The 25,002-nt window shown below is 57.8% G+C and overlaps 1 protein-coding gene across 1 annotated transcript in view; it reads left to right on the top strand.

The window, feature by feature from the left end:
* The first annotated feature begins 6,799 nt into the window (after positions 1 to 6,799).
* NTSR1 (neurotensin receptor 1) overlaps positions 6,800 to 25,002 on the top strand; it is a 44,297-nt gene continuing 26,094 nt past the window's right edge. The window contains exon 1 of the mRNA XM_028091137.1: positions 6,800 to 7,513. Within this exon, the coding sequence (XP_027946938.1) occupies positions 6,800 to 7,513 (714 nt within the window). The remainder of the gene's footprint in view (positions 7,514 to 25,002) is intronic.

The raw sequence follows: 25,002 nt of genomic DNA on the forward strand, positions 1-25,002 counted from the left end.
CCCGATCTGAGGACCCGTCAGGTGTCTGCACTGGGGTCTGTCTCCACCCTAAAATCTCCTTAAAAGGGGCGCCTGGGTGGCTCAGTCGTTAAGCGTCTGCCTTCGGCTCAGGTCATGATCCCAGGGTCCTGGGATCAAGCCCCGCGTCGGGCTCACTGCTCCGCGGGAAGCCTGCTTCTCCTTCTCTGCCCCTCCCACTGCTTGTGTTCCCTCTCTCGCTGTGTCGCTCTCTGTCAAATAAATAAATAAAGTCTTTAAAAAAAAAAACTCCTTAAAATCTTGCAGCTCTTCAGACATTTTGATTCAAGCCAACAAAACAGTGAATTCCTCACTATGCTCTTGTCACCCGTGAGCGGGGCGCCCCTCACGCCGCTGAATGAGGCACGGGGCAGCTTCCCCAGGACCGCTGTGTCTCAGCTCTGGTCCGCAGAAGTGGAGCACAAGCGGGCACCGGTGAGGAGCCACCGCCCGTCCCCACGGGAGCTCGGGGCATGCTCTGTGGCTCAGACGTGGTCTCCTCTCAGTGGATGGCAGGACCCAGCGGGCCTGGGCCGATCTGCCCCAAGTGTGAGAGCCCTGGGTGCTGGTGCTCTGGGTGCGGGGCCCGCAGGGTCAGCTCTCTGAAGGCCTTGACCAGAAACCCCGCATCCGGCCCCTGGAACTTGTGAGGATGCAGGCACACCAGGCAAAGGGGGCCTTGCGGACTGGACAAAGGGAGGGCGCTCATCCCAGACCCTGGGGTGGGGAAACGTGCTCCGACTGTCATCAGGAAGTGGCTGGAGCAGAATTCGGGAGACAGATGTGAGAGGAGGCCGAGGCCTCTGTCGGATGACTGGCGAGGCCTCCAGAGGCTGGGGTGGCCCGCCTGACCGCCAGCCAGGACTCACACCTGTCCTGCAGCCACAGGGACCCCTCGAGCCTGGAGACTCTCCCCAGAGCCCCTGTCAAGGGCCTGCCGGCCGACGCCTTGGCCAGCCAACTGGACTGGTAATTGCTGGGCGGCCCTGGGAGTGGGCAGCAGCCACCCTCGCTTCGGGAGCACGTGGCCCAGTGGGCAAGCCCACCGTGCACAAACACGTGTCGCCGATGACAGGGGCTCACGAGCTGCCTGAGGAGAGTGCCTGGCATCTAAGTGGGGAGGGGAGAGCCAGCAGGGGTCACCCGGCTGTCATCCGGGCCTCCCACACTTCAGGGCTTCTGTCCCAGAGGCTGACCCCACGTGGCCTGGGCTGGTTCTGCTCTGCTGGCTCCAGACTCCCGGGCCCATCCCTATACACACCACTCAATTTCCTGAGAGGGGCCTGGTCTCCTCGGGAACCCCCTCCCAGATCTCCAAGCACCCTCATCCTGTAGCAGGTGGTTAAAGGAGTGTGTCTTCTAAGGTCATAGATGGCTGTCTTGGGGCACTTTGGGAAGTGGCCAAGACCCCTAGGGGGTAGGGAGTCCCAGTGAGGGGGGGTTCCCAGGGAGGGAGGTCCCAGCTCGTTCTCTTTGGCTGCTGGGCATCTCCCCCATAGCTTCCAACCCGGGGTCCCACCACCATGAACTCATGCCGGGCAGTAGAGGCCAAAGGAGGACTTAGCTGGAGCGGGCACCTTTCTCTGCACACCTGTTGGCCAGAGCGCATGCCCGCGGCCCGCCTGCAGGGCAGGACTCACTGTGCCCACAGGGGAGACTCAGGGCAGAGGAAGAGGGGCACGGGGATGCCTGCTGACGCCCCCTTGGCTGGGCCCCTGCGGCTGTGGCTCTCCAGGGTGCCAGACGTGCCGTGGGGGCTGCCTGGGAATCCACAGCCTGCTGCCGCGACTCTGTGGGACCCGTCCTCCATCCCAGGCTCCTGCGGTCACTTGCCCTTAGCCCCCCGCACCTGGCCATGTGTACCCTTGAACAGGTCACTGGAGCTCCAAGGCAAGAACGACAAAAGAGCCCCTGGTTCAGGTTTTATTTTTGGAACTTGTATGAAGTCGCTAGAAGATGAGAGACATTTCTTCTATTTAAATATTTCTAGGCAACTAGAACCCCTGATTACAGACAAAGGGAGCACGCTTCACATCTGCCGAGAAAGAGCTAGAGCCACATCAGCATCATGTTTGTGCAAACTCCATCCTCCCTGCCAAGGAGAGAAGTCAGGAAGGCAGGGGATAGGGGCACCGATGCCCACCTGCCCCCGCCCGCCACGCCCCGGGGCCGTCCGCTGTGCCCAGGGAGGGGTCCCCACACCCTGCTGTCCAACAGCCAGCCACTATCGAATCCGAGAACTCCCAGTGCCCCTTCCTCCTGGTCCCCCTTCCTCCAAGTAATAAATGGAAGCCTCATTTTAGCCAAACAGGACCCTTTCAACTTTAAATTGCCTGTTGTGTTCAGAAGCATGCCTGGGAAATTCAACCACAAATTGGTAAATTTATAACAGGCATAAAAACTCTCCATCTCCTAGGGTGAGAGCTGACAACATACTGCTTTTTTTTGCATACTGAGCAGATGGGACTGTTTGTCCTTCTGTGTTAGACGTGCTGTGTGTGTGTGTGTCTTTTGCCCAAAAGCAAATTAGGGACCCTCCTCCCAGCATGATCTGGAGGGGATGAGCGGGGAGGCGGCAATGGCCTCCGTTCGGAGGGTCACTCGGTCCGTTCCAAGCCTGGTCCGGAGAAGTTGTTGTGCAGCCTCAAAGGCAATTCTAACAAGCATCCTTTGTGTGCATGCCTACACGAAGCCGAAGCAAAGCCTTCCCAGGACGCTTCTAGGGACCCAAGCTGCGTTGAACATGTCTTGGAAGTTGGATTTTCTTTCTCCTTAGGGGATGATCTGACATGGCCCCCTTCCTTCCAAACACCAGCTTCCTTGCACAGCTCCTGGCAGGAGCCGGCAATGTCCCCGATGGGGCTCACGCTGGCGCGGCTCCACCGAGCTCCCCTGCCCTCGTCTGCCGGAAGGGCCAGGAGCTGCCATCAAGTGGTTCTGCTTGACCAACCTCCAGGATTGGTTAGAGGGAGGGGCTGGCTTCTGGGGGGGTGACAACGGAGACGTGGAGGGCGAGGGTCCCAGAGGGACCAGCCCCCGACCTGCAGCCTTCCCTGCATGTCCAGAGGGAATAAGCCCCGCCCTGCACAGAAAGCTTTCCACTCGGTGTGCCGTGAGTCCTGGGAAGGCAGCCCCCTGTCCCCGGGTGCTGACCACACTCGGTTAGTGCTGCACAGATAGACAAATGGACAGTGGATGCAGGGAAGCCCTAGGGAGAGGGGCTCTGGCTGGTGGAAACTAACCCTATGTCAGTGTTGGTCCACAGAAACCCAAGGATGAGGGGCCCCAGGGCTGGGGCACAGGTGTCCACAGTAGTTCTGGCGCACATTCAGCCAAAAAGCTGCAGCCCAATCAAGCTTCTGCACAGCAGCTCCCAAGGAGGGGTGACGTTGGACGCATGCTCCCCCCTCAGGGGGCTTCCTCCCTCCCCACGGCACGCACGGCTTTCTCTGAAAAGCATGCACCCAGCCCAGGGGCAGAGGCAGGCGATGGGCTTGCCAACAAAGATACTCTGAGCCCCTGTGCCCGGGTGCCCAACATACAGGTTCTTGTTCACACGTGCACACACGCACACAGACCATGTGACGGGCGTGTGGCTCACCAGGAGGACAGGAGAGACAAGGGTGAGGCAGCTGAAGCGCACTGCCTGGAGCGGGAGCTCTGCGGTCGGTCAGCAGCCCACATGTGCCATGAGCCCTTGGGGGGCCCCAGCTGAATGAGGCTCGGCCCACCCCTCCAGCCGGCTCACACTCACACCTCGCTTACATTTGCACATGTGTTGCTCTATTTTTAAAATTTTCCTTGGAATGCTGTACATTCGGGAACGTGTGCGATTTCCAAGCCATGGATGAGAAAATCCACAGCTAAAACTCTGCAAATATGCATATTACATTTCCTCAAATTACTCACCCTCCAGATAAGCACTCACTCCCCCCCGCCCCCAGTCTTGCAGGAAACATCATCATGATGTCCTGATACCAGTATTGCTTTCAAGTTACTATTTTTTTTTAATTTAGGAAGATGTCTCTTGTTGGCAAGAACTGCCCTCCAGCGGATGGGGCCCAGAGGAGAGAGAGGGACCTCCAAGCGTGGAGGGCAGCCCATGGCGCTGGTAACTCCAGGGACTGAATTCTGCAGCCAGAAAAGTAGGTGTTTCACACCCACAGGCTTTACTCCTGAGACTAGTGAGTGCCCCCAACTCCTCCCACAGCTGCAGCGCTGGGACGGGGCCGGGACATGCCCAGCGGGCTCCGTGCATGCAGCTCAGCCCTCAGGGCACATGGGATGGGCCAGCTCCCCAAGACACGCAGCAGCTGGAGCATGGGGTCAGGGTGACAGGCCCCACGGCTCTCTGGGCAGCCGGGAGCAGCTCACACTGCAGGGCTTCGCTGGTCAGTGTGGGGGCCCGCACCCGCCAAGGGCACAGCCCATCTCCCACAGACACAGCCGGATCCAGGATCGGTCCTCCCTGCACCTTGCCAACACTTTCTTTAAAGGATCTCAGCTGTCCAGGACGTGTCTGCGTCAGGGGAAGTCAGAGAGAGAAAGGGCCAAACGGTGGAAGGTTCTGGCCTCTGCGCTGTCCAGGCTCTCGGGACACGGGAGAGGGGTTCCAAGTGGGCCTCCAGGGAGCCCCCGACAAGGGCCTGCTGCCCACTTTGTAGACCAAGGCCTTCCAAGTGACATTTCCTCCATGGTTTTAAGCAAATGTCTTGTCCAATATTTGTGCTAAGTTGACTTTTATGACTTTTCAAGCTCCGAGGCTGGCTCAAAAAGAAATATTTGAAAAAAAAAGGCCAGCTTAGTGGAAAGGTCAGGGTTTGAAAACCAAACAGTGAGTTTAAGCAGCCGAGCCAGAGTACATTTCATGTGTCATCCTGAGCAGCTTCAGCTACTGGCCGGCAAAGGGACAGGTCCCAGTGGCCACCGGCTGGGGCCTTCCCCTGGGGAGGCTCCTGAGAGTGGCGACCAGATGCCACCATCCATGGTTAAGACCCGTGTCACCTGTGAGCCGAGGTGGCCTTGAGCCCCCGGGGCTCCAATGTGGTCTAGCACCATCACTTCCTTTTGTGACCGGCACACCCAGGTCCCCATCCCAAGAGCCGTTTACTTAGTTGGTAGACTTGCCTTCCAGAGAGCAAGCTGGTCAGATCCGCTGGGGGTTTAGTGCCACTTTTGTTGGCCTGGGCCCTGAACCCTCACACCCTCTGAAGCCACAGCACAATCCTGCAACGCCCACCCCACAGGTGTTCACTGAGCACTTACTATGTGCCCGCACTGACAGCATCAGTAATAGCCCTGGCCCCAGGGGCCATCTGTTCAATCACCATGCCCATTTTACAGATGACAAACTGAGGCACAGAGACGCTAGAGCAGTTGCCCGAATACAAAGCAGCAAGGCCAGGATGAAGCCGTGCTGGCTGCCCCCGAGCCTCCTCTACTGGTTTCCAGCAAAGGGATGTTTGTGTTATCTTCGAAGGCTGAATTTTTAAGCACATATTTTTACGTGCTAGGATCCCCTGATGAGAACATCAGGTTTCTGAGGAACAGTCAAGCCCAAAGCCAGCTGAAAAGAGAGGAATAAATACAGACCCATTCCCGGGGCCAGGGTCCGGGGTCCGGGCACCCTTCTTAGGCCTCACACCTTTCTCCAACACCCCAAATCCCACACCCCAGCCTCCTCTAGGTTCCTGTTCTCGGCACAGTCGGTAGAGCCAGCCAGGTCCACACAGGGACGAGGCAGGGCCCTGAGGCTCTGACCCCCACGGCCACCCTTCCCCAACCTGCTGGGCATGGGCTCTGAGGGGACTTCTGATGATCAAATCCAGGTGGTGATAAAGGGGTGGTGTGCCCACTGGCAGCCATGGTGGGAACAAAGCCACCTCAGGGTGCCAGGTGCAGGACCCCAGCCTGCCTGGGGAGGGGCGCTGCTTTGCTCCCCGCCCTCGCCCACCACTCCCACCTGGCTGTGCTGGAGCCCGCCGGGCACCCATCTCTGCTGGCACCATGCGGGCTGTCCAGCCAGCTGTGCAGCACCCCAGCCATCCCAACGGGGCTGCGGGCCCTGTCCCCCCTTACCTCCCTCACCCCCCTGAGAGCGCTGCAAACGACCTGGAGGCAGTTGCCTTCCTGGGGTGGGTGGGGGGCGAGAGAAGTTGGGAAGACCCTGAACGAAGGGCGTGCTCCTGAGAGAGGGTGTGGGGAAAGAACCAATATCCCCTACTCACCCGCGGCATCGCGCGGGGGAGACCCGCCAGCCCTACAGTTGGGCTGGGCGGGGACAGAGGAAGGGCCGCCTCCGCCGCCGCCGCCGCCGCCGCCGCCCCCCCCCACCACGGCTGGGCGCGCCGCGCTGCCGCCAGCTGAGTGAAGGCGCGGAGCCCGGGAGGGCGCGGGCGCGGCGGGCGGTGTGCGGAGCGGGTGTGCACCGAGCGGGTGTGCGCGGAGAGCGCGAGGGAGGACAGCGCAGGCGAGGGAGTGAGCGTGCCGGGGCGGCCGTGCGTGCGCTCCGCTCGCGCCACAGGCTCGCCCCGAGCCGCGGACCCGCGGGGTCTGGAGCCGGCAGCCCGCACAGTCGCGGAGATTGGAGATCGGAGGAAGCCGGGGCCAGCCGGCAGCGGGAGGGAACCGGCGGCCCCCGGTGAGCGCGCGTAGAGCTCTCCGGGGCGGCGCGGGCCGGGTCGGGAGCTCCCCCGCTGGACGGCGCGCCCGCTCTCAGTCTTGCGCGCTCCCCGCCGGCTCCCTCCGCTAGGTCCCCGCCAGAGCCAGAGCCGCGCCCACCATGCGCCTCAACGGCTCTGCGCCGGTTCCCCGGGGCGCGCCGGGCGCCAAACCCTTCCTGCTGCCGCCCTCGGGGCTGGAGGCGGCGCTCCTAGCCCCAGGCTTCGGTAACGGCACGGGCAACGAGTCGGAGCACCTGCGAGCGGCGCCCAGCAGCGACCTGGACGTGAACACGGACATCTACTCCAAGGTGCTGGTAACGGTGGTGTACCTGGCGCTCTTCGTGGTGGGCACGGTGGGCAACTCGGTGACGGCATTCACGCTGGGGCGCAAGAAGTCGCTGCAGAACCTGCAGAGCACCGTGCACTTCCACCTGGGCAGCCTGGCGCTGTCCGACCTGCTCATCCTGCTGCTGGCCATGCCCGTGGAGCTGTACAACTTCATCTGGGTGCACCACCCCTGGGCCTTCGGCGACGCCGTCTGTCGCGGGTACTATTTCCTGAGGGACGCCTGCACCTACGCCACCGCCTTCAACGTGGCCAGCCTCAGTGTGGAGCGCTACCTGGCCATCTGCCACCCTTTCAGGGCCAAGACCCTCATGTCTCGCAGCCGCACCAAGAAGTTCATCAGTGCCATCTGGCTCGCCTCGGGCCTGTTGGCTGTGCCCATGCCCTTCACCATGGGCCAGCAGAACCGCAGTGCTGACGGCCATCACCCCGGCGGCCTGGTGTGCACACCCGTAGTGGGCACCGCCACGATCAAGGTCGTCATCCAGGTGAGCAGCTGCATCAGGGGAGAAGGGCAGGGAAGAAACGGGGTCTGGCCTGGGGGCAGGGTTGGTAGGCCCTCCCTCAGGGGCACCTCCGTCTTCTCTTTCCCTCACCTCGAAAATCGTTTCCAGCCCGTGCTCCCTCTGGGTCAGGGAGGGAGAGGATGTCACCAGGAAATATTACTCCTGTGCAGCGGGGAAGGGGATGGGGGCAGGGCCTGGGAGCTCAGCCTGACCCCCCTTCTCCCACCTGTCACTCCAGAGCCGCGAGATCTCACCCCCGCGTCTCATCCCCTCCTATCAAAGGGAGCGGGGCCCTCACATCAGTGACGTCTTGGAGGGTCCATAGATGGGCCTCAGCTGTCCCCAAACTCCCTGAGGTTTAAGGTAAACATGTGTGCTGGAGGCAGCTCCTTTCATCGGCTTTCCAAAAGGCTTTGCGGCCCCAGGAGACTAGGTCTGTCCCCTCTGCAGCAGCGCCCCCAGGCCAGCACTGACGTCACGTCCTCCCACGCCACCCCCCAGTGCCTCCTGGCTGCCCTGCCCCCGCTCACACTTGGGAGGTGGAGGCAAACTTGATACCACCTGGACTGGTTCCTTAGTTGAGCCTCGGGATCCCCATCTGTGACCAGGTAATCACAGCCCGACCTCAGGTGGTAGAGGATTCAGGAGAAAGAGCGTGGGAAGCCCTCGCATGGTTCCCAGCACATGGAAATGCTCAGAAGCACTGTTTTGGTGGTGGTGATGACAAAGTTGTTTCTGCTGGGAGGATCTTAAGGTGTTTGGGCGCGGTGGCAGGTGGGAGACCTGTGTGAGGTGGACGACACTGGAGCTGAGTGACCAACAGCCCTCCGAGGGTCTGAGCAAGGTGCTACGGGAGCCCAGGTGGGAGCCCTCCCTGGGAATCGGCTAGGATGAGGCGTCCTGGCAGGGTGGGGTACGCCGGCCTGGAGAGAAGGTTTCTCAGTCAGGGACCACCTGGGCAAGGGCCCTGCGTGGGAGGAAGTCTGGGCAGAGATGCCACTTTGGACAGCATCCTGGCCCTAGGACCGGGTAGCCATGGAGGTGCAGGGTGGGATGGGGCCGGGGGTTCTGGGCGGGGCCTGCAGGTGCTCAGCAGAGCCAGAGGGGGGACCGGGGTGCCCCGCCCCGTACCCGGCTGGCTATCCTTTCACACCTCCCAGCAGGGCTCCTGCTGGAAGTAGGACGGTGTGCTGGGCTGGGGAGCCGGCCCCACGCGGGCAGGACTGTGGTCTACGCATCACTCCCTGGGCTGTGGCAGACCCTCCACAAGCCACCACCCTGGCCCCTGACGCCGGTGCTGAGAACTTGTGGCTACAGGGTCCGCTGCGTGCTGAGGGCCCCCACCCCCAGCACAGGCCGCAGGGAGGTTAGTAGAGCCTGGCTGCCTGTCTGCAACACGGTCCCTGCGCTGGGGACAAAGCCACACGGGGCCGCGTGCGATGGACGGTGGGAAAGTGTTCTCCCGAGGCCTCAGAGGGCCCTCATTGTCTCCTTAGCTCCTGTCTTCGATCGGCTGTGCAGGGGCCTCCCCCGGTCTGCACCCAGGGCTGGGGCACAGCAGCCACACTGCCTGCCTTCAAAGGTATGAAGTGGCAGGTTCGGGGGTCAGCGGCTCAGGTGGCTAGCACGCCCTGCCCACCCAGGAGCCGCCTCCGCTCAGCCGCCTTTCCGGCAGCTCCCAGGGCTTGGCCAGGAGCAGGCGGGTTTGAATCATCAAGAACCAGCCGCAGCAGAGCAGAGCGCACACAGCCCCCCTGAAGCATCCTCTCTCCCCACTCCTGCCTCCTCTCCGTCGGCCCCACGCAATCAGACGCCCAGTGACACCACTTCACCTCCCCAAGGGCCGTTCCTCGGAGTCCCTGTGCTCGGAGGCTGCGACACCCACACCGCCCAGGGTGTGGCTTCGGGGCCACTGGGTGTCCTGGCAGATGTCTGCTGAGTGGTCACTGCAGACGGGCCCCCTTCTGTGCCCACAGGCCTAGTGCTGCCTGAGCATTTACTAGTGCTTGCTGGCTTCCTGACGCCCTCCGAGACTGGACCTCATCTTCCCCCAGAGACCCCAGACTCCGGGTGCCCATCTACTCCGGGCTGACCCTGTGGGTGGCTCCCAGGAGTGTGGCTGGGGCCTCGCCACCATCCCCGCTCCCTTCTGCATGCCCTGCTCCATCTCAGGAGAGGTGCCCTGGGTTCGTGTCCCCCACTTGGGCTTCGGGGCCACTGGGCAGGTCAGGGTGAACATCCACTGTTTTTAAGCAGTGATGCTTACCGGGAGGGGCTGCATGCTTGCATCCATGTGTCTCCCTCTCACCGACGATGTTGGAAGTGTGGAGGTGTCAGCCAGTCAAATGGCCCCTCTTTTCAAAACAGGAAAGTCTGCATGTCTCCCAGGAGGCCGCCAACCCCCCTCATCCACAAGAGCCCATGCTGGGTACTTACATGCACAAGTCATTTAGAAATGAGGGGGTTTGGGATCAGATTTCTGAACAACTTTGAATAATCATTGCTCAGTACTGCTGGGCATTTTCTGAGTGTGTCGCCTGGAGCTGGGCTAAGTGGGGCTTGGTCAGAGGGCAGGGCAAGGCCCAGGCCAGCAGAGGCCCCAGACCCTGGGCCCCAAGTTGACGGGGTGGCTGGGAGGAGGAGCCACAGGGCCTGCTGCGTTCCCTAATCCGGTCCCTCCTCTGACCCCAGAGGGGAACTGATTTGGTCTTTCCAACAGACTGTTGGTCACAGTGAAGACTTCTTGCCATTGAGGGGTCTTCCCACTAGAAAGTCCCCCCGAGAAACAGTACCGCCTCCACCGTTCACTCCATGCACCATCTCCCCAGGGTGCACCGCGGTCCCTACGGGTGGCCCTGCCTGTGTGGATCAGCGCACGTGGTTTGTGTTTGACCCCACTGCAGGCCTGCCCGGTCCCCTGCTCTGACCTCAGGCACCATGTGGATCCTGCTGTCCCAGGCTCTCTGTGGCTGGCTTCAGGTGGGGCAGGGCCCGTGTCCACCCCTCCAGTGAATGTGCACTGTGACCAATGACCAGTGGCAGCAGATACCCGGGGGGTTTGAGCGTCTGGTTCAGATCTGACTTGGCCGGGCACTTGCCCAGCTTCATGCTCCCGGCGGCCCCCCCGCCCTGACCCAGGACTCAGTGGTGAATATGCTGCCTGCCCCAAGACAGTTGCTAACTTGGTCACCAGCTTTGCCCTGGTTCTAGCCACAGCTCCTAGACACATGCTGTCCCCAGGTGTGTTCTCATTTTCCCAGTTAAAGAAGGAGGGTAGGGGAGGTGCTGACCCCCTACAGTCCAGTGTTCTAGAGCCTGGGGGTTGTGTCCACGCATGTGCAAACATATGTAGATGCACATGCAGAAACACATACACAGACCTCCGCGCGTGAACGTGGAGACACACAGAGATGTAACACACGTACGTAGACGGCACAGGAAACACACGTGTGCACATCACATGCACACACAGCACCCCATCCGTGTTGCAGGCTGTCTCTGCCACTCAGTTAACAGAAGGAGGTCTGGGAGGCCCCATCTTCTCCATCAAAAGTACACAGGCATCTGTGCTGCTCAGGGCATGGGATATGGGGGCGGACGCACGCACTGGGCAGGTGAGGGAAGCTCGGAGCCCAGACTTCTCTAACGGGTGCCCTGAGCACTGACCCCCAGGATCAGGGCCACCCCCAGCCCTCGGCGCTGGGGCGTACGGCTGGGCAGAATCCCAGGGCCCCACGCTAGTCCTCACGTGGTGCCCAGTCCCGGGACAGCGCCCGTGGGGATGGTCGGGCTTCTGTGCTGAGACCTGGATCTGCTGTTTTCGCAGTAAAGTTGGTCTTCGCGATGCTCAAACCGGTGGTAAAGTATTTCCACCCCGGGAGCACATGAGCTCTGTGAGCAGGGGCAGAGGGAACCCAGGAGCCTCCCCAGGGCACACCAGCGGTGCCCCCAGGGCAGGGGCGGCGCAGCCTCGCGCCACGACGGGCAGAGCCTGGGCGGCCGGCACCACAGCAGCCGAGGGCTCTCTGTGTCGACACGTCGTTGTTGCTGATGTCAGGCCCCATGGGCCTCCAAGGACCTCACTCCTGGAGGCCCCTGCTTCTGTTCACCTTCTCAGACGGAAGTGCCCCTGGCAGCGGTGTGTCCTCTCGCCCTCAGGGCCGAGCTGGGCCGTGGGGTCAGGGAGGAGCTGGTGCCCCACACCCGCCGGCCCCAGGTCCGCGGCCTGTGCGACATGCAGCCCCTACCGTCGGGTGTGACTCCACGGAAGCCGAGGCAGCAGGACCCGTCTCCACTAAGTGGAAGAAGGTTCGTTCCAGGAGAGTCAGACCACGAGTCATTTTCTCAGGATTTCTGTCCTGTGGCACCTTGATGGTCTGTTCCTTCCCCTGCCCGCGAACCGCGGGTAGCAGCCCGGCCTCAGGGACGCCGGCACTCATTGGCAACGTTTAGCGAGCCCCAGGGTCCCCACAAAAGTGACTTTGTAGAGGGGAGGGCAGCCACCACGCTGAACGGCTCCCCGCTGGTGCCATTGTGTGCCCCTGCTCTGCGCCCTGAGGACAGCACATAGAGCCCCCTTCCTGGCCCTCAGTCTCGTAGCTTGAGGGACGTTCTGGCCCACGGCGTGCCCAGCCCTGAGAGAGGAGCCCCGCTATGGAGCCGCTCTGTATCCCGGGGATTAGACACAGCGCTGAGCACCACACGTGGTTTCCAATTAGACGCTGGCCCAGAAAGGGAAATCGCTGTGAAGTTCGCGGTTGGGACAGTCGCCAAACCCGGGTACCATCCGCAGTCAGTCGGGGAGGCACCGTTCCTGTGAGGTGTGGGTTCTGATTTTGATGGTTGTGCTGAGCCTCTGTAAGAAGACGTCCTTGTCCAAAGACTGAGTCCGGCCCCAAGTGCCGTCTGCAGTGCCGGGTGGGCCCGGCCTGGTGCCCACGGGCCATCCTCACTCCGGGGGAAGTCTCCACTGCAGGAGGACAGGGGCTCGCCCGCGGCACCGCAGGACAGGCAGGCCCAGCTTGGGATGTCAGGGAGCCTTTGTTTCTCTCTGCCAGAGAAAGAGCCAACCAGGCACCCCAGCTGGTCTCTTAGTGGTTTGTGTTAGGAGCAGAAAATGGAATCTGAAGCCTTTCTTTCTTCTTTCCTATTGCGGTAGAAGATACGTAACATGAAATTTACCATTTCAACCATTTTTCAGCTCAACCATCCGCACCACCCGTCCCCAGATCACGGCCACCGTTTGCGACGGGGAGCTCTGTCCCCCATTAGACCCTGACCGCTCCCCCCGCCCCTCCAGCCCGTGTGTCCACTCCCACTTTCTGTGTCTAGATCCCTGGCCCTCCCCGGCGGGCTTTCAAGCCTGCCCGTGGTCTCCTCTGAGAGCCGGAGTCCACGGATGAACCCTCTGTGCCGAGCAAGGGCCGCAGCCTCAGAAGGCCGCCTGCGACACTTCCACCTGCAGAGCGTTCTGGAAAAGGCAAAGCGACCGGGACGGATCAGTGGCTGACGGGCTGGGGGCGGGGTTGACGTTGGGCAATAAATGCTCTGCATCTTGACTGTAGTGGTGATTACACGACTGAGCGTTTATGAAAAGCTACGGACTGAGGGGTAATTTTAGTGAATGTAAATTGTTACGTCTCAGTGGGTCTGTCGGAAACGAGCACGAAGCGTGCTGAGGCCTCGCCCCGTAAAGGTTGTGGGGGACAGGCAGGTCCTCTCTCTGGCGGGCCTCTGGGCACTGCACGGTCCTCCTGAAGGCTCGATGGCCCACAAGGACCCGAGGGGTCCTGGGAACGTCCGTGGGGAGCCCAAAGCCCCCAGCAGTGCTCTCACCCCCCAGGAGGGCTTGATTCCCACCCCCAGGAGAGGATGACGGTGCTGAGCTCACAGCTGTGGGCTCTGCCTGGCTCCCCGCACCCCTGCTGTTCCCCAGCAGCACCGCACCCCGCCAGCAAAGGAACAGCCACCGAGAGGCCACGTGGCCAGCCCGGGCCAGGTGTCATCCCAGGTGGAAGCACCAGGCTCTTCAGGTCCCACCGGGAAGCGGAGGCCCAGAGAGGGCAGGGCGCTCGAGCTGGACCCGGTGCAGGGTGTGGGGCTGCTCACCTGCAGGCTCGCTCTGCTGCTTTGGGGACTTCACGCGTGAACACCTGTGGGGCTGCTCCATCAACACCCAGGGGAGCCTCCGTGCTCCTGGGGAGCGGGAAGTTTGGGGTTTGTCATCAGCAGCATGGCAGCTTCACTGCTGGCCAGCTGCCGGACCCTGGGCCAGCCACATGACCTTGTGCGCCTCGCTTCTTTGCCGGCCGACTGCAGGTAGCGATGACTCTGTGGCTTGGTGACTTAATACACTCAAGGTGCCTGGGATGGCTCTGGGCGCCCAGTGGGGGCTCTGTGACCCGCGCAGCAGTAATTCAGCCACGTGTGTGGAGAGACCAGGCCTCTGATTTGGGGAATCCCCCTCCTGGGGCTGGGAGCTGCTCCCTGTCATCTGGGTGCAGGATCCTGCAGGAAACACTTTATTTTAAAATTTACACCTGGTCAGAATCACTTTTCTTCCGTTGACTTCCGAGTTTTAGCAAACACGTAGAGCCACGTAACCACTGCCTCAGAGGATCAAGGCCAGTCTTGTGTCCCCAAAGCTATGTCTTGTGCTATTGCTTTGGGGTCAACCACACCCCACCCCAGCCCCTGGAAACCAGGATCTATTCTCTCAACCTTGTGCCTTTTCCAGGACGTCACGTAAATGGAGACTTTGGGGTGTCCCCTCCCCAAGTCTGGCTTCTTTCACTTGCTATGGCCCTTGGAACTCATCCATGCTGTTGCCTGCATCAAAATAGCTTGCTCCTTCGTTTATGGAGGATTCCACTGTTTGTTTCTCCATTTGGCAGGTGAAGGTCGTTTGGGTGGTTTCCAGTTTTGAGCAATGACAAATAAAGCTGCTACCAATAATATTCAGGTACAGGATTTTCTGTGAATGAGCATTTTCATTTCTCCCACATGAATACTTACGAGTCAGATTGCTGAGTCCTACAGGAAGTGTGTTCAACCTTCCAGGAAATTGCCAAGCTTTTCCAAAGTGGAGGTGCCATTTTGAATGTCCACAGCCGCGTAGAAGGACGCAGTGCTCCGCATCCTACCTGGCACCTGTGATAGTCAGTTTTAGGTTTGGGTTTTATTTTCATTTAGCCGTCCCATGGGCGTGCAGTGGGATCCTGCTATGGCTTGATTTGCGTTTCCCTGATGACTGGTGACATGGGGCGCCATATGGTCTTGGCACCTGTGCACCTTCTCTGCCAAAGTCTGCTTCAGTAGTTTGCCCAATTGTTAAATTGACTTGCTTTCTTATTGTTGAATTTTGAGAGTTTTTAAAATATATTCTGCATATGAGTCCTTTGTCCAGATACATGATTCGCAGATACTGTCTCCCCTTCTGTGGCTTCTCTTTGCATTTTCCTGACATTGCACATCACAGAGCAAACAGCTATGGTTTTTTGATGGAGTCCAGCCCGTCAGACATTTAAACGGATCCTGCTTTTGGTGCTCTAAGAATTCACGAAGATCTTCTTTCCTGCTATCTTCCATCATCTTTATAGTTTCATGTTTCATATTTAGGTTAATGATCCGTTTTTCTATAGGATGAGATACGGGTGCTTTCGTTTATATGTACATATCCACGTGGTCAGTACTGCTCATGAAAACATGCTCTTTTCTGCACTAAAGTTCCTTGGCACCTTAATCAAAAGTTGCCTGACCTCCCGTGTGGGGCTCTGCCCAGACCCCCCTCCGTCTCCGTGTCTGCACCGTCCCTGCCCCCACGCTGTGGATTCACAGTGAGCATTCCAAACTGCGTGTATCGTCCAGCTGTGTTCGTTTCCAACACAGCGTTGCTACTTTCGGCCCTTTGTTTTCTACATAAATCTAGGACCATCAAAAAAGCATGCAGGGGTTTTGATTTGGATTGGGTCAATGTGTCAATCAATGGTGGGGAGACTTGGCATCTTCACACTGAGACATCCCCGAGGACGGTGCATCCATCCGTTGAGTTGGGTCCCCTTTGCTATCATTAGTGCTAGCCTCCAGCATACAGGTCCTAATGTATTTTGTTAGATTTATACCTAAGTATTCATGTTTTGGGAATTATTTTTCTATTTCCAGTTTTTCATGGCTAGCCTATAGAAGTGTGATTGGGTTTTGTAGGTCGATGTTGCATCTTGCAACTGTGATGAGCACACTTATGAATTCTACAAATTACTTTGTAGGGTCCCTGGGATCTTCTGTGTAGACCGTCATGTTGTCTGTGAATAGAGAACGTTTTGGTTCTTCCTTTCCAATCTGTATACCTTTAATTTCCTTTTATTGCCTTATTGTTCTGGCTGTGACTTCCAGTATGATATGTAATCAGAGCGGAAGAGAAAACTTCCTGGCCTTGTTCCGGATCTTAGAAAGTCTTTATACTTTACAATCAAGGATGAGGTTTTTAGTTTATTTAGGTTTTTAGTAGAGGCCCTTTATCAGATTAAGAAATCATGCATGGATGTTGACTTTTGTTCAATGCTTTTCCTGTGTCTGTTGGTATGGTCATGTGGTTTTTCTTCCTTAGTTAATATAGTGAATTACATTGAGTAATTTTTTATTGTGGCAAACTATATAGAACATGCAATTTACCACTTTAGCCATTTTTAAGCAGACAGGTCAGTGGCACTAGGCACGTTCACATTGCTGTGCGACCATCCCCACCACCCGTGTCTGGCATGCCTTCACCTCCCAATGGGAACTTCGTCCCCACGAAACAGTCCCTCCCCAGCCACCCCTCCCCCGGCCCGGAGACCACCACTCTGCCTCTGTCTCCGTGGATTTGATGACTCCGGGGACCTTGTATTCATGGAAAACCTTACTAGTTTTCACTGTTGGGCCAGCCTCACGTTTCTAGTACAGGCCCCACCTGGCCATGCTTTGTCCTTGTATATGTTGCTGGATTTGAGTTAATATTTTGTTGGGAATTTCTGTGTCCAGGCTCATGAGAGATATCGGTCTGTAGTTTTATCTTCTTGTGCGTCTTTGTCCGGTTTCTGTATCCGGGTCATGGTGACCTCATAGAATTATCTGGAAAGTACTTGCTCCTCTTCTGTTTCCTGGAAGCGATCGTCTGTCTTCCTTTAAGTTTCAGTAGAGTTCCTCAGCGACTCCGTCTGGGCCAGAAGTTTTGTCGGAAGGTTTCCAGCTGTGATTTCAGTTCCTTTCGTGGGTGTAGAGAGATTCCGGTGTTGTACTTCTGCCTGCGCAAGTTTTGGCGACTCGTGTCTTTCAAAGAACGGGTCCATTTTATCTAAAAGTTGTCACATTTGGGGGCATGGGACTTGTGGCACTCCTGTCACCCCTAGGCTGCCCGTGGGGTCTGTGAGCCCTCTTCTCCCTCATTCCTGGTACTGGTGACCTGTGCACCCTCTTTCCCCTGGTCCGTACAGCTGGGAGTTTACCAATATTAATATTCTTTTTTCGAATAACCAGCTTTTGGTTTCGTGATTTTTTTCTGTTGTCTTCCTGCTTTCAGTTTTATTTATTTACACTCCCATCTTCATTTCCTTTTCATGTTTGGTTTGGATTTAATCTGTTCTTGGCTTCCTAGATTTCTTGAGGTGAAAGCTTGGATTATTGACTCAGGGCCTTTATTCTTTTGTAGTTTAAACATCGAATGCTATAAATCCCCTCCTAAATGCTGCTTTAGTAGCATTTCAAAATTTTTGAAACGTATTCTAATTCGGCTCAAGGTATTTTCTTACGTCTCCTGAGATTCCCTCTAGTCTTTGGACTATTGAGAATCGTGTTGTTTAATTTCCAAATGTTGACAACATCTGTCGTTGGTTTGTAATTTCACATGCTTGAGGACATACCCGTGTGATTTCAGTTCCCTAAAGGAGTTGAGGTTTGTCTGGCGGCCCCGAGTCACGGTCTGTGCTGGTGAATGGTGCGTGCGCCCTCGCAGACCCCACGGTCGCTCCGCTGGGCATATTGCTCTCTGAGGGTCAGTTTGGTTGATAACATTGTATCATCTAGTTCTAAAACCTCCATTGGTCCTTTCAATGTCTTTCTTTTCATCTTTTAAGAACTTGTACCTTTCCATTCAAGAGTTGCTCTCATCTCAAGGAGCATGGTGCTCGCACAAGCTCCTAAGTCCCCATCTGAAAGTCCCACCGTCTGAGTCTTCCTGAGAGTGGTCTATATTGTCTTTTCCATGAGAATTAGTCTTATTTTCCTGGTCCTTTCCATATCAAGTAATCTGGGGTTACTTTCTGAACACTTTGAATATTGCTGTGGTGCTTTGGGTTAATTAGAACCCCCTGGAGAATGTTGATGTTTTTAGTGGATTCTTTTCTTTGGGCAGGGAGCCCATGAGGAGCTGCCCGATCTGCCTCACTGTCTGGTGGTGGCTCCAACGTCAGTCTCGTTTGTAAGCCCTGTGATGCACCGTCCTGCTCTCCCCCATGCACACAGCACTTGGGGTCTCGTCCTGGTTCTGGGAGGTGGTTTATGTCACAGTGCAGTTTTCAGGTCCTTCCTTTACTCTGGTTCTTTAGGTGGGTTCCACGCATGCGCAGGTCAAGGGTGAGCCCAGGATTTGTGTCAAATCATGCACAGAATTGGGGATCCGTTTTCCAGCTCTTTCCTTGCTGAGATTTCCTCCCATACGCCCCAGTTTCGAGAGATCCTTTTCTGAGTCCTCTGACAGGGAAGCCCGAGAATTCCATTTCATTTCCTCGACTAACTTTCTTAGGTATAGCTGTCTGTGTTTGTTCTTGTAACAGCTGCTCTGGGGGGTGTAAACACGCATCCTCAAGTTCAACGTCTGCTAAGCATTCACATTGCACCCATTCACACCTGATGCTTCCCACTTCTCATTGCTCACCTGGGGGGCTGTTTTAATTGATTTCCTTTTTTTCTTATAAATGGGTCACATTTTTCTGTTTCTTTGCATATCTAGTCATTTTTTATTTGTACTGAACATTGTAGATGATGCATTGAAGAGACTCTGTGTTCTGTTATCTTGCTTTGAAGAGTGTCGATTCTTGCTTTTGTAGGCCTTTCAGTTGCAGACTGATCATCCCGGTTTACACCTCATCCGTGCAGCTTTACGGAAAGCCCAGCCCCTTCTAACTTGGGAGGAATCAACTCTAGTCTCAGTGTCCCCTGTGGATTTGGGGGTTTGCTTTGAGGCTTAGGTAGGCGGGTCTAGAGTCGGCCTCCATCTAGGGCACGGTGCTCATTCCTCAGGTGTGGACCTCCTGGCATCTCAGCAGGACACTCGGTGTGTTAATGAGGCCTCTGCCCTCCAGCGCTGCCAGAAAGCCAGCCACCTGCCATAAGCCTATCAAGGTTTCAGTTTGTGTATACAGCCCAGCCAGCACAGAAGCCATGGAGAGTCCCTCACAGGCTTCTGAGGACCCCCACAATGTGGACCCCCCTTTCAATTGCCTTCTCTGCAGATTCAAACTGCTCTGCGGCCCCAGCTTCTGAGTTCGGCCTCCTCAGCCGGAATAGCCATGCTGGGCCAGACCCCAGCTCCTAATGTTGCAATCCAGAAAATGGCCCCAAGGAGAGAAACAGGTGACGGTGGGGCTCACTTTGTGAGTTTCCCTGCTCTCGGCCACCACAGTCTTGTTCTGTAGATTGTCCCGTGTCTGAAAACAACTGGCTGACGCATTGTGTACAATTTCATAGTTGTTTATGAGAGGAGAGCTAGTCCAGTACCCCAAGTGGGAGTCAGCCCTGGATTTTAAACACTGCCTACTTTCAAAAATATCTGAGACAGTTTATGATAGAAAACTTTGGTCTATTAAAGGAACTATTAAAACAAAGTTGCAACAGAATACCCAACAAAGAAACAGAGTTATCCTAGAAACAGGAAGTTGAAGATAGCCACTGTGTTTGAGTAAATCTTGTACTGAAGCTTATGAAAAGGAGTGACATTATTTGGACTTAAACATTTTTAGCTCGTTGTCTGTTAAAAGGTGAATTTATTGTAAAGTTCAGTAACTCTCCCTTGACATATTTAAAGGTTAAGGGCATTCTTCAGCAAGTTTTGTGCTCTTATAACTCAAAAATACTTTCTCTATTAAAAAAGAAAAAAAAACGCACACCATTTCAACTTCCTGAAGTTCAGAGAGTCCTGGGCTATTTGGACTCGTACCTATTCAGGAATTACAAAGTCGTAAGTGCTCATGGCAGGCCGTGGGCTGTTGCTGTCCTGAGTATAATTCCCCGTTACTTGGCAGGCCCTTGAAGCCTCCAGCTCCCGAGGGTCAGGCGGGAGGGGAAGTGCATCTGGGTCATGTCACCCGGGAGCCCGGTGCATCGGGACACCCAGCTCTTGCTGGTGCAGAGCCAAAATCAAAGACTCATCTGTTTGTAAGTCCATCTGCTTCAGGCCCTATACCCAACAGGACGTGCGTGGTCAGAAGCTGCTGAGGGTCACTATTTATTGCCTGGGGCTGAGGGAGAAGCAATCACATTTGTGCCGACCCCGCTCCCAGGATCTCTGGATCTGGGCGCACCAGCTGCTCCTGGAAACCCTGAACGGGAGCAGGAAGGAGCACCGAGTGGGGGCAGGGAGCTTTCCAGCCCAGGGAAGGTCTTGCCCATGCGGCTTGGAGACCCCCTCCTGGATTGTCCTCAGTGTGGGGAGCCCCATAACCTCACTGCTTTGTCTTCCCACTCTGGGGAGGGGCCCAGGGGAGGCAGGGCCCAGCCACGGAACGACGTTGAGACTTCTGTGACACCAGTTTCTGGTGTACGCTTGCTGTCTGGTGGCCTCCAGGTGGTCTGCCTGTCTTCCCGTGACAGCAGGCTGGGAGCACAGGCACCAGGGTCCAGGGCAGGAGACAGGATAGTGAGACGATGCAGACGGGAGCTCCAGTGAGCAGGGCGTTGAGCAGCTGGGTCATGGCCAGTCCCGTGCAGCGCTTGCAGTGATGCCCACGTGAGGCAGGAAGGAAAGTTGCCAGCCCAGAGGCCCCTCTGTCCCCCCACAGGCTGGCAACATGCCCGGGCCCTAGGCTCTGCCCCACCCCGAGGCCCCTTTGGCCGGGGTGAGCTGTCCTCCAGGGGACTTGAGCCCATCTGGGGGACACCTGCTCTGCCTTGGTGCCCGGTGGAGTTTGAGGAGGAGCAGGGCCAGGCCAGGCTGGGGGCTTGGGAGGGGTACAGGTCCCAGGGGGGCCCTTTCCACCTTCAGAGGCCCAGAAGATTGGGGAAGAGCACCAGCCAGCCACAGGAGACTGCCAAACAGACTGCCAAACAGGCAGCAGCAGACTGCCAAACAGACCCCAGGTGATCTGGGGTCGGGAAGCGCGCCCCAGCCGAAGGAAGCTTTTCTGGAGCTGCGAGGCGCCGGTGAGGCGCCCCCGTCACACTTGCCAGCATACTAGATGCAGATAATTGCAGGGCACTTAGACAAGGTTAACACCCATTCAACTTCCTGCAATTCATTTTCCTGACAGCTTGTTTAAAAGTCGTCCATCTAATGTATTAAAATACCTACATTTATGTCAGACCTGGAGATCAGCTAGACGGTGTTCAGAAAGCTTCCAATTAAAACCACCAGGGGCAGATATTCATGTTTGGAAAAGGCTCTAACCCCAAGCACCTTCTCTGCTTCCGCCTGTTGTGAGGGTCTCATGAGCCGAGCACAAGTGCCCTGGGGCCACGGTAGCAAAGGACCACAGACCCCACTGCTCCCAGCGCAGAAGCCTAGCCTCTCACAGCTCTGGAGGCCGGAAGTCTGAAACCTCCAAGGTGTGGGCAGGGCCGTGGTCCCTCGGCAGCTTCAGAGGAGGGTCCTCCCTGCCGCTTCCAGCTTCTGGGGCCCCAGGCGTCCCTCCAGTCTCTGCCTGTCTTCACAGGGTGTGCCTCCTTCTACTATAGGGACACTTGTCGTTGGCCTTAGGGCCACCCTAATTCAGCATGATCTCATCTCCATGTCCTTAATTGCATCTGTGAAGACCCTTTTTCCAAATAAGGTTACACTGACAGGTTCTTGGGGGGGTGGGACCTGGACATGTGTTTTGATGTCCACCAGTAGCCCCACTAGACCACAGTTCAGCACAGAGGCAGAAGACGGGACCAGGGCTGCTTGTCCGGGCGGGGGGCTCACTTCTGGGGCGGACATAGCACTCTGTCTCCTGGGGACTTGACTGGCCCCCCAGGTCCAGGTGCAGAGCAGGTGCCGGGCCCTGATAAATGTGTGAGGAGCAGCAAGAAGGAGATGCCTGCGGACCTCACGGCCCTCCGATAAGTTTGCTCCGACGGTCCCGGGACCGGCCAAGACGGGGCGGCGCTCTGGGTGTCTCCAGCCGAGGAAAGGCCTCTGGCCCCCCTGCACGGACTCAGAATCCTGGCCCAGCCCCAGCCAGTTGTCCTACCTGCCTGCACCTGTCAGGTATTCTGACCTGCCCACACCTTCCATGTTGTCCCTTGGCTGAAAGGTGTTAGGTGGTCAGCTGGTTCCTCCCGGCTCCAGTCTCACACCGTGATGAGCTGAAGTGGAGCTCAGATGGCCCCAGTGACCCCGCGGGGGACGGGCGCCCACGACGGCCCCCAGATGGCCCCGGTGACCCTGTGGGGGATGGGCGCCCACGACAGTCGGGCTGGTTCTTGTTTAATCCTTTCTGCTCCAAGCCTGTAACATTTAGCGCACCTGCAGGTCACTAGCCTGGGTCAGGGGCCCCATGAAGGTGCCTCCATGTAGCCACTATGAAGGCCAAAGGGACATGTGTGCAGAGCAGGTCTTGGCTTAATTCTGGGACAGAGACCTGAGATGGCTCTGCTGTGCTGGGCAGGCTGGAGGGGCAGCACGGATGCTGGGACCCTGGTCAGGAGGTTGCTCTGGCTCAAGGGCAAGCTGGAAACGGGGGCAACAAGCAGTGAGGTCAGGGTATGGTCAGGATTCCTGGCTCTCTGCAGCTCGGTGCATGGGTGCCCCCGCCACCCGCCAGCGCTCCCTGCCCCAGGCGTGGGAGGGCTCCTGGTGGCTCTGCCTCAAGGCCCAAAACCCCTGTCCCATCCACTGCCTGGGCCTCAGTGGCTCCCAAAAGAGCCAAAGGATCTTCTCCCCTGTCCCAACCCCAGGGCTTGACCAGACAGGAGCTGAAAGGAGCCACATTCCACCAAGACTCAGCTGGGTCAGCGGCGCAGGGGCTGCGGTCACTGGAGACCTCATCCCAGCCCCAAGGGCGAGCTTCTGTGTTGGCATTTAAAGCATTTAGAACCACTTCCAGCCCTTTCTGGGGGACCTCCTGCTGAGTTTTAAAGGAATCCTTCCTTGACCTTATTAACTAACTCACAAGATGGATGGGGCATCCCTGGGTCAATGGCCCAGCCCCTTTCCCTGACATTGTGAGCCGGAGTCACCAGGGTTCCAACCCAAGCGCATGCCAGGACACGAGCAGAACGGCTCTCTGGGGGGCCAGCAGCTTGGACCCCACCCGCGGGGATTTTCACTTCCATCGGCAATAAATTAAATGTGTCTTCATTCCTCCTGCCCTGGAGAAACGGCCACTGTGGGAGAGGACAGCCCAGGACAGGCTCTTCGTGAAGGAAAGCCCAGAGGTGCCCGGCCTGGGGGCTGGAGGTGACAGGCCCGGGCCACCCCTCACTCTGCATCCCATGTCCCACCTGCAAGATGACCCTGCTGTCCCCTGCCACCTGCAGGCCAGTCCCTGGAGAAACCAGCTATCCCACACAGTGCGGCCGCTGAAGCCCAGCCAAGTGCTTCCCAAGCACCGAGGGCTTTCTTCATTACTATTTTTCATTACTGATTGCTGATTTGGGGGGTCAAGTGGCCATTCTCTACCAGTAATGGGACCACCTAAAGCATAGCCAGGAGGCCAGCTTGTCCCTTACAGCTGAGCAAGGCTGCAGATGCTCGTGAGCAGCACAGAGATTGCCTGCAAACCAGGTGCAGTGTGTGGTCCCTCCCTCCGGTCCCTCTGAGTCCTGCCAGGAAACGGCTACATTGATGGGCTGGAGGGTGGGCTCTGGTGCTCATGGGGGGTACATGGCAGGAACGAGGGTCTCAGCCTCACCTGTGCTCATTGGTCCCAGAGAGACCATCTGATCTGGTTGGGAAACAAAACCCGGTCACATCGCCACCCCCCAGCCGACGAGGACCCATGCTGGCCCCCCACAGCCCTTCGGACTCGTCCCTGAGGCAGGCACCTCTCCCTCGGCCACCCCTGCTGTCTCCCTGAGCCAGCCCCGGCCCAGAGTTTCCAGGAACGGGTGGGTCCAAGAGCCGGAGCACAGTGAGGCACCAGCAGCCTCTGACACCAACAAGAAGCAAGGTTGTCCTTGCCTGGAGCCACAGCTTCCTCCCCTGAGACCGAGCCCACCCAGCAGGCAGGTCTGGAGCCGACTCCTGCTCTGCGAGGCTCATCCCTACGCATGGCCACTGGGCAGCAGCTCTGAGCCCTGGGCTGGCGGCTGAGTGACGGCGGCAGGCTGCACAGGTGGGGCAGCTGGACATGGGTTTCCACAAGGACACGTAACCGGGGAGGCTGGAAGCTTTCATAGCAGACGGCCCCAGGCCCAGGAATCCACAGCCCAGGGCCTCCGTCTGCAGGAGCTCCCCGAGGGCCACCATGGAGCTGAGAGGCACCGCCCCAGGGCAGGCAGGCATGGGTGCCCAAGAAGCTGCCCCGAGGTAATTCGAGAGGCCTGGATCCTTCCTCGGGGTCCAGGGAGAGATTGTCCGGGACCAGCTGGGTCTGGCTCCTGGGCAAGGCCAGCAGTGTGGCCAAGGGACAGAACTGCCATGTTTTATGTCCTGGGCCTCTGGCTCTGTGGCCAATGCTGGGCAACCCCGCACCCAGCCCCCTGTGTCGCTCACCCTGCGGCATCTGATGGTGCCAGCACAGCACAGCCCTGGGATTGCCCAAAGCCCCCAGCACGTAAGAGCCCAAACAGGACCGGTCTGACTCCTTGCACCCCTCTCAGGGCTCCCTGTGAGGACAAGGAAGAGCAACATTGACTTATGAGCAGTGTGAGCTGGAGCAGCAAGGAGGACTTCCTGGAGGAAGGGGTGAGCGGCTTCCAGGTCTGGGAAGGTGGGTGGATCACTGTGCCCTGTATTCTCCCAGTGCCCACGCTTTCATCCAGTGGGAGGGAGGGTTGGGCTCCTTGACATTTGTGCTTTCACCTCCCTCTAGATGCCCACGTTCACCACCTGTTCAGCTGGGCCCGGGGCCGACTCCTCCAGGAAGCCGTCCATCCCTCAACCTCACGGCTCCTGTGGAGCCGTCCCTGGCTCTGCTTCCTCAGTGAGTCATAAGGGCAGAGCTGGACAAGGCGGCTCTGACCGCCGGATGGGGTCAGCAAGCTGCCGAAGCTCGGCTGGGGGACCCCTCAGACGGCCCACCCGCAAAAGTGAGAGAAGCTTCCGTTTTCAACAGTCCGCTTTTGCAGATTTTTACTAT

This window comes from Eumetopias jubatus, unplaced genomic scaffold (assembly GCF_037043125.1).
Source record: "Eumetopias jubatus isolate StellerSeaLion01/CBP00866 unplaced genomic scaffold, mEumJub1_p1.0 scaffold_9, whole genome shotgun sequence".
NCBI lineage: Eukaryota > Metazoa > Chordata > Mammalia > Carnivora > Otariidae > Eumetopias > Eumetopias jubatus.